Below are 10,044 nucleotides of genomic sequence, written 5' to 3' on the forward strand. Positions count from 1 at the left end.
CCTTCTACATTTTTTATAGTATTTCTATTTTTTATTTTTTTATACATAGTATTTGTACAAATATTTGTTTTTAAAACAAAAAACAACATTGGCTTCACAATGAGTTTTTGCTACACAATTGATGCTTCTACGAAGATGTTGTGGAAGTCTTGATGCTTCCCCCCTCCTTCAACAAGCTAAGTAGGATTTGACTTGGTAAAAACTCAATAGTTAAGTGCACTTGATTCAATGTAATACAAGGATAGGTGACCTCTTGGGAAGTCTCAATTCATTACCACTATAGGAATTAGCCACATGTAGTGAGTACTAAATAGATCATTCACACTTAGAGATGGGTTTGTAGACTACCACTTATGAAATATGGGTCAATGAATGCCAAGTCAGCCATTCAAACTCATGAGAGATGAGTTCATATGAATCACTATTCAAGAAACATGGTTTAATGAGTTTGACTCTAAAAAATTATGGTAAATATCATAATTTCACACTACCAAAAATACCCCTACATATCAATCGACAAGTTAGAGGTGATCTATAATGCATTGGTCATAAGAAAAAAATACTTATTCAAGGTTTTGCAAATGGGATAGCAAGCTAATGGGCCTCATATTTGGGTATAATTCATGGCTAAAATTCTTGAGTTATAGTATTAGGATGGGTGACCTTTATGAATTCTCCATGCTTCACCCCTATGTGCGTTGACTAGATGTAATGATTTCTAGGTGAACCATCCACACAAATAAGAGATGGGCTCATTTAAACCACTAATTAAATATTGGTCATTGAATTTGACACCAAAACTACACAATTAATCCTACTAAAATAGCATAACCTAATACATTAGTAAAATATCTTTTTATTAGTGGATAAGAAAAGGGGCTCTATAATGAATTGTTCATAAGGTGAAACACTTGTTGAAAATTTTATAAATAGGTTAGCAAGATAAGTGGGTTTGATTTTGAAGAAAACTCTATGGATAAGCACATTAATTGACAATAGTATTGAGATGGGCAACCTATTGAGAAATATGAAAACACTACTCATGAAATATAAATCAATAATTTTGACTATAAAATTATTTTCACTTTAACCCTCATAATTTATATCATTATTTGGCATTTCAAAAATACGTCTTACTTGTTAATGGATGGGCTAAATATGCTCTATAATGAATTGTTGATAAGGAATAACACCTGATAAAAGTTTTGTAAATTGGGTAGCAAGCTAGAAGAGCTTGATCTTGGGAAAAACTACATGGTTGCTTGCATGCTTGAGTTAGAGTGGTACTAGGATGGGTGACCTCACAAAAAAGTCTTAATGCTTCACCCCTACACACATCACTTAGATGCAATGAGCACTAAGTGGATCGTTTGTGTTCATGAGAGATAGATTTTTATCTAATAATATATGGGTCAATGATTTTAACTCAAAAACTATGTATTTGAATCCTAATAGAATACCATAACTTGACACATTGAAAAGATTAATGAATGGTCCATAAGGAACAACACTTGTTGTTGGTTATGCAAATGAGACAACAAGCTAGGTGAACTCGATCATGGGAGAAACCTTATTGTTAAGTCCACTCAAGTCATTGTAGTCAAGAATAGATGGCCTTTTAAGAAGTTTAGATGCTTCCTCCATGTGGGAATCACTTGATGCAATGAATGCTAAGTCTAGACTATTAACACTCGTGATAGATGGGTTTTTGTGAACCACAAGTCATGAAATATGGGTCAATGAGGTTCACCCTAATACTAATATAGGTGAATCCTAATACAATATCATAATTTAATACATTATAATTAAAAAATACGTTATTTGTCAATGGATGAGCTAAAGGGACTCTAAAATGAATGTTTCATAAGATACACCGCTTTCTAAAAGTTTTACAAATGGGATTGCAATCTAAGTGGCGTTCATCTTTAAGGAACTCCATGGTTCAACATGCTTAAGTTAAAGTAGTAATGGGATTGGTGACATCTCAAAAAGTCTCAATGCTTCATCATGGTGGGCATCACTTAGAAGGAATTAATACTATGTGAGCCATTCATGTTCATCAAATATGAGTTCAAGTGAACCATTACTTCAGTGAAACAGTCTTTGTCATGAATGGTTTATAAGAAAAAATACTTATTAAAAGTTTTGGTTATTGGGTTGTAAGCTAAGTGGGTTGGATTTTGAGGGAGACTATATGGTTAAGCATGCTTTAGTAAGAGTTGTACTAGGATGGATGACCTCCTTGGAAGTCATAATAGTTCACCCCTATGAACATAAATTAGACACAATGCTCATGAGTATGGTTATGTACACTTAAGTCAAAATAGTATTGGAAGGGTGAACTCCTAGAAAGTATCAAAGCTTCACCCTTATTACAATCATATAGGTGCAATGAGTGCTAAGTGGACCATTTGTTCAATGAGAAAAGGGTTCATGTGAACCACTACTCATGAAATATTAGTCCATGAGTTTCGCTAAAAAAAAAATGTAATTGAATTATGATAAAATACCATAATTTTAGACACTAAAAAAATACCTCCTACTTTACAATGGATGAGATAAGGAGGCTCTTAAATGAATGATTCAAAAGAAAAAACTTTCTACATGTTTTAGAAATGGGTTAACTAGTTAAGTGTGCTTGATCTTAGTGATGTTTCATGTGTTGATGTTATAGCTAGATCGGATTTCTTCTAAGGCCGACCTAGCACTTTGGGTGGTTAATTGGCCTATCCGCCTTAGCCACAAAATTGCAATAATTCAATGTATCTTGTAACTTGGTTTGGCCCTATAATGGGCGATGTAACTTGTAAATGAGTCTGGCCCTATAATGGGCATTGTAACTTGTAAATGGAAATAGGGTTGACCCTATATTAGGCGCCAAGATTAGAAGCATATTATAGTTATTTGTGAAGCCAACCTAAGGTGTGTAAGGCCGCTAAGTTACATATATATTCAAGGTTCAAGCAAGCATCAATGATCATTTTATACACACACATTCCTTCGGTGAATTATCTCTCTAGAAGCGGTGAATCACATACTTAAGGCAGCGATCCAATTTCATGAACAACGAACCAAGCCAAGGGACAGCGGATCACATTCTTGATTAGCGAATTGACTCTCATGATCAGCACATGGTCTGCAAGATAGCAAACAGTCTTCTTTGATATTGCAGATAAGTTTATACTACTAACCATGCCTTAGTTCAAAATCATCATGCTAGTTGTTTCTGTTTTATATGTTGCTTCAAGTTTTGAAGAAAATTTGTAAAGACACAAACTGATTACTGTCTAATATATATTAAGATTTGTTGCTAGGTTTTTTTACCTCCAAGAGGGAGGTTTTCCCAAGGTACCCTTGTGTTTTGTGTCTTCATTGTGTGGATTTTGTTATTTGCTATCAGTCTGATTAAAAACTAACATGGTATCAGAGCGAGTTTGAAGCGATCATGATCAAACTGTCTGATAGCAGCGAAGCATTGTTCACCTTCATCAAGCAATTTCTAGCATTGAAGATGGTGACTGGTTTAAAGGGTGAAGATAGACTTGACGGAGCTTTGAACTTCACCTCGTGGAAGGTTAGAGTTCTTATTGCACTTGAAGAGAATGATCTACTTCAGTTTGTAGAAGGAAAAGATCATCATGAGCTTGAAGATCAAGAAGAGAAACTCCAATTCAATAAGAATGTTGTCAAAGCAAAGAAGATCCTCATTGACTCCGTGAAGGATCACCTTGTGCCTATCATTTCCAAGATGTCTTCAGCCAATGATATGTTCAAGACATTGGAAGGGATGTATGAGATCAACAACACAAGTAGAGCACTTGCATCGAGGCAGCAACTTCATCAAGTCATGATGGCAAAGGGAGAATCAATGATATCTTTCTTCATGAAGATTGCAGAATTGAGAGATCATCTTAGCGCCATTGGAGATGAAGTTGTGGACAAGGATCTTGTCATGCTAGTGTTGAATGGCCTTCCTCACTCTTGGGAGCCATTTATCCAAGGCATAAGTGGGAGATCCAAATTTCCCAAATTTAATCGCCTTCGTGTTGATTGTATTTAAGAAGAGTCAAGGTTGATATGAAGAGGAATTGAGCATAATCATTGTGATGAGGAACATTAAGTCCTTCCTACACACACTTATATGGAAAGAGGCAAAAGAAGAAAGAGGGATAGAGAAATGATCCAAATCATGTTCCAAAAAAGGACTCATCTCACATTCAATGTTTTGGGTGTAACAAGTATGGCCACATTGCTTGAGAGTGCAAATTTAGGTCTACTCCTCTAGCTTCTTCTGCAGAAGTTGACATAGGTACACCTCAGGAGGAGCCAAAGCCAAATGTCAACTCATAAGGGGTCTTGTTGTAAAAGAAAGAAATGTCATTTTAGCTTCAGAGGGAGCCTAACATTTCAACTTCAAAGGGAGCCTAACATTCCAGCTTCAAAGGGAGCTACATCATCTTGAAGATTTTGTTAATGCATTCTTCTCTGCGAGAGAAGTTTGAGGTGCAAGCCCTTGTTAGTGCATTCTTCTCTGCGAGAGAAGTTTGAGGTGCAAGCCCTTATTAGTGCATTCTTCTTTGGGACAGAAGTTTGAGGTGCAAGCCCTTGTTAGTGCATTCTTCTCTATGAGAGAAGTTTGAGGTGAAAGCCCTTGTTCCACCCTCTGCGACTAGGTATGGTGGATGTCATGTGAGAGACTCCATGACTTGGCACTTGTGTTTATTCACCCTCTGGGAGTAGCCATAGTGAACGTCATGATGAGATGATGACATCACGTTGAGGATTTTGTGATGGGCACTTGTGTTCATTTATTTATTTTATCAATGGGAGTAGCCATGATGGACCCACCCTCTGGGAGTAGCCATGGTGGATGTCACTATGTGACTCATATGTTGAGAAGGACTCCTCCCTAGCTAAGAGGGAGTGTTGATGTTATAGCTAGATTGGATTCCTTCTAGGACCGACCTTGCACTTTTGGGTGGCTAATTGACCTGTCGACCTTAGCCACAAAATTGCAATAATTCAATGTATCTTGTAACTTGGTCTAGCCCTATAATGGGCAATGTAACTTGTAAATGAGTCTGACCCTATAATGGGCATTGTAACTTGTAAATGGAAATAGGGCTGACCCTATATTGGGCACCAAGCTTAGAAGCATATTATTGTTATTTGTGAAGTCGACCTAAGGTGTATAAGGCGGCTAAGTTACATATATATTCAGGGTTCAAGCAAGCATCAATGATCATTTTATACACACACATTACTTCAACGAATTATCTCCACAAGTTCAGTGAATTCCTTCAGCATATGATCAGTGAATTATCTCTCTAGAAGTAGCGAATCACATACTTAAGCCAGCGATCCAATTCCATGAACAACAAACCAAGTCAGGGGGCAGCGGATCACATTCTTGATTAGCGAATTGACTCTCATGATCAGCACATGGTCTGCAAGACAACGAATGGTCTTCTTTGATATTGCAGATAAGTTTATACTACTGTTCATGCCCTAGTTCATAATCATCATACTGTTGTTTTTGTTGTATATGTTGCTTCAAGTGTTGAAGCAAATTTGTAAAGACACATATTGATTGTTGTCTGATATAGATTAAGATTTGTTGTTGGGTTTTTTACCTCCAAGAGGGAGCTTTTCCCAGGGTACCCTTGTGTTCTGTGTGTTCATTGTATGGATTTTGGTATTTTCTATATGTCTGATTAAAAACTAACATCATGGTTAAACACAGTTGATTCAAACTAGTTTTAACATGACTGACCCATTGGTAAGACTTGATGCTTTACCTCTATGGGCATCACCTAGATGTAATGAGTGTTAAGTGGACCATTCATTATTATAAGAGATAGGTTTTTATGAATCACTATTAATGAAATATTTGTTGATGAGTTTGACTCAAAAAATACACAATTAAATCCTAATACAATATTATCGTGTGAAAAACTACAAAAAGATCCCTCCTAATTGTCAATGGATGAGCTAGAAGAGGCTATATAATGAATGGTCCATAAGGAATGACACTTTCCAAATATTTTTCAAATATTGCAAGAAGTTAAGCAAGCTAGATATATGGAGGAACTCCATAATTAAGTGCACTTGAGTGAGAATAATATTGGGATCATTGACCTCCCATGAAGTCTTGATGCTTCACCCTTATGAGAATCACTTCGATGCAATTAGTGCTCAATCATGATCATCAAAGTGGATTTGTGTGAAGCACTACTCATAATATGGGTCAACAAGTTTGACTAAAAAATTATGCAATTGAATGCCAATAAAATATCATAATTTGAAACATTGTAATAATTACATCCTACTTTTCAATATATGAGTTAAAGAGCCTCTATAATGAATAAATCATTAGACACAACACTATCAACTTTTTATAAGTGGAGTAGCAAGCTAAGTGGTTTTGATCTAAGTAGAAATTTCATAATTAAATGGACTCAAGTTAAAGTAGTATTCTAGGATAGGTTATCTCTTAATAAATGAAAATTCTTCACCCCCATAAAAATTGTTTATTAAATGCAATAAGTGCTCAGAGGACCATTCATGCTCATGAAAAATGTTAAACCATTACTTATGAAATATGAGGTCGATGAGTTTGACTCAAAATTATGTAGTTGAATCTTTGATTTAAAATATCATAATTTGGCGCACATTAAATGGGATATGTATTGGATGGTACATAAGATGTAACGCTTGCTAAACAATTTTCAAATGAGGTTGCAAGCAAAGTGGAATTGATCTTAAGGGAAACTCCATGGTTAATCATGTTTGTTTCAAAGTAGCACTAAGATGGGTGACCTCTAAGGGAGCCCCGATGCTTCAGCCTTTTGGACATCACTTAGATAAAATGAGTGAGCTAACTAGATCACTCATGGTCATAAGATCTATGGGTTTCATTTGAACCACTATTGATGGAATATGGGTTAATGAATTGACTCAAAAATTGCCTAGTTGAATTTTAATAATAAATAAATTGACAAACTACAAAAATATGTCTTACTTGTCAATAGATGAGCCAAAGGGGATCATGGTTCATAAGGAATGTGTAGTACCCCGTTTTGATCGGACTTATTAGACTGATTTTGTGTTTCAGTTTACTTTTCAGTTGGCACTTGATTGCTCGTCATTTTGCAGACGTATTTGATATTATATCATGTTAATCTGGATATTGGATGCATGAGTTACTTTCAGTATTTCAGTATTGGTGATTTCTAGTGTTTCATGGATTATTGCTCGTACTGACATTTTACTTTATCTAGTTGATGTGTCATATATATGTTGCGTGTTTGCTATTGTATTGGATGCAAGGGGACGATTTTCCTTCACTCGTTTCGATGAGACAGGGAACGTCGCGATTCTCCTTCATCGGTGTGCATGCCGTGTATTCTATATCTATATGCATGTATGTGTGCTTCGGTGATGCAGGATATTGCAGGTACAAGTACCGGGTAGGTACGGGGTATCGTCTCCACCTGGCTTCACAGGTCTGAGCGTGCCTTATATGTCCGATGGGAGTGGAGGAGATAGCTTTTGACCCTAGTCCTTACCTCAGTCTGTTATTGTGAGTGCCGTCAGTCGGTCGTTCACCCCTTTTTGTCTGAATTTCGAGTCTTTTTACTTTTCCTCGATTTGCGTGCCTTGGTGGTTCGGTTAATTATTTAAGTTTAAGTTGTCATTATTGTTGACTTGAGCGATTCATTCCTTATTATGCCTTATGTTTTGAATCAAGCGTAATTGATTAGTTATTTAAATTTTAACTGTTAGTTGCTTATTTGGAAAAGAAATCGTGTTTAGATCCAACGAAAGGAATGGAATAGATTAGTTAATTGCTTTTAAATATATGCAAATTAAGTTAACTCATTGCTTTCCTATTTAGTAGAAAAATTGATTGAATTGCTACTTATAAAAAGGTAATTTTTAAAAAAAGAGGGAATTTTTCATTTATTGTTTTGAGAAATTTGCAAAAAGGAAAAATAGAAAAAGAAAAGAAAGTCAATGGGGAATTTTAATGTTTTTTTTTAATAGAAATTTTGGGCAACCTAGAAAATTAGGTTAAGAGATTTTTCTTACTAAGCCATTTTTGGAGGAGATTTTGGGGGTGATGCTTATTTTGGAGGAGGAGAAAGAAATTTTGGAAAATTTGCTTGAAGGGTGGATTTGGGTGTGAACCAGTTGGGATTCTTGCTTGGAAATCAAAAGGTTGGTTGAATCCTTGCTTATTGCAACAAAAAAATCATTGCTTTCCTTCCACTTGCTGTTAATTGTTTAAAATCTTGAAGTGTTTGTCTATTATGGGTTATGAAGGAAGAATTCTACTATTTGGATTATCAAATTTAAACTTAATTTCTTCCCATGTAGTTTCTTTAACTGAATTCATATTGTTTCATCTTTGCTATGCAAGAAATTTCTTGGTTTATCATGCTGTTTGTAATTAGGAATTTTGATGAGTTTTGGTAGTGTTATGCTGGCAAAATTTTGCCAAGCATTCATAAAATATCTCTCCCTAAAAATTTCCAGTTTTAGAAATGATAGTTATGAGTTAAAATTCCTTGTTCATGCTTGATTTGAAACAAATAGTTTCAATTGGGGTTTGGGGATTTAGTCTATTCCCATTTAATTAAACTTTTAAAGCAAACTGGGCAAATTTGAATGAAATATTAATGCCCCTGTTTTGTCTCAGAAAATTGGTGATTGCTGGTAAAATTATGACTCCTTTTAAATTAATTTCGTTTGTTGTATGTTGATAAAAATTGATGGCTGGGAGATCAATTTTATTTATTGTGTTTGACAGAGGTTTTCACCTCTGTCTGTGTCTTGAGTTTCTGTTCTTTGTTTAGCCTCTGTCGTTTTTTATTTAAATCAAGTTTTAAACTGTTAAATTAAATGAAATTTGATTGAATAAATTTAAATTTAACTATGTTGGGGGCGGTGGCGGGGAGCTGGGCTCGACCCAGCCACGCACCCCCCCCTTTCCTTCCTTTCCCCCTGCTCGCTGCATACCCAGCGTGGGAAAAGGCAGCAGCGCTGCTTTCCCCAAGCTGGGAATGCAGCTCGCTGCATTTCCCAGTTTGGGAAAGGCAGCGCTTGCTGCCTGTGGGTTCGTGGGGGCCCACGGGGCTTTAAAATTACTTATTTTAGTGTTTTTTTTTTTTGTTAGTTTTAAAAAAAAACGAAATGTTAATTTGCTAGGTTAGTGGTAAACAAAATTGTTAGTGTTATTTTTGGTGTTTAATATTACCTGATAAAATATTATTATTTTAATACAAATAATAATATGTTATCATTTAATATTAAATAATAACATTATATGTTAGTGGTTTTTAATAAATTCTATGCGCGTTATTCGTTTTAGTATTAAGCAATAATATATTGTTATTTTAACAATAATAACAATATGTTATTATTTAATATTAAATAATAATAATGTGTTAAATATAGTTTACGATGATGTTAAGATTAATGAGTAATTCTTTTGATTTAGTAATGGGGATTAATTGCTTGGTATCGTGAAAAATAAATCAAATGATTTAGAGGTTAGTAGTAATGTTGATATTAAGGAAAGTCGGACTAAATTTAATATTGGTGTTTGTTATCCAAGTATTATAAAATAGTTGTATGAGGATTGTATTCGTCAAATAGATGTTATTTTGGAATTATTTTATAATAGCTTGTATACATTTGTTTAAATTGATTTAAATGTTGACTGCTCAAAGAAAGATTGTTTGTAGTGTTTTTATCATTGCAGTCTAGTCGTTTTAATGTCGTCGCATTATGTTTAAAATGGTCATTATGTTGTCGATGTTTGCCCTTGGTCAGGTGTCGTTGTTCAAACCTTGAGGAAGTGGGCTTTTATGTGATATGTCCCTTATGGTTAACTCTGGGTTTGTGACTGTGAGTCCTACACCTGTGTTATGTCTGGATAATTTATGGTTGTAGTCCACCATAGAGTTCTCATAGATAGCCTTATCCAGTTAGTGACCTAGTAGAGAGAGTGGCTTTCGGGCGGGGGCCGCACCCAAAGTG

At 35.2% G+C, this 10,044-nt stretch overlaps 1 protein-coding gene across 1 annotated transcript; it reads left to right on the top strand.

Annotated features, from left to right (window-relative positions):
- Positions 1 to 3,445: 3,445 nt before the first annotated feature.
- LOC131859182 (uncharacterized) lies at positions 3,446 to 9,144 on the top strand. Its single transcript, XM_059212746.1, has 2 exons — positions 3,446 to 4,001; positions 9,089 to 9,144. The coding sequence occupies exons 1-2, from the start codon at positions 3,446 to 3,448 to the stop codon at positions 9,142 to 9,144; spliced, it is 612 nt and encodes a 203-aa protein (XP_059068729.1).
- Positions 9,145 to 10,044: the final 900 nt, after the last annotated feature.

Source organism: Cryptomeria japonica, chromosome 10, assembly GCF_030272615.1.
Source record: "Cryptomeria japonica chromosome 10, Sugi_1.0, whole genome shotgun sequence".
NCBI lineage: Eukaryota > Viridiplantae > Streptophyta > Pinopsida > Cupressales > Cupressaceae > Cryptomeria > Cryptomeria japonica.

Bases quoted from the DNA above. Each gene is read 5' to 3' on its own strand.
- LOC131859182 (XM_059212746.1), top strand. From the start codon at position 3,446: ATGATCAAACTGTCTGATAGCAGCGAAGCATTGTTCACCTTCATCAAG. The intron at 4,002-9,088 runs GCATAAGTGGGA...TGCATTTCCCAG, and splicing joins TTGGGAGCCATTTATCCAAG to TTTGGGAAAGGCAGCGCTTG.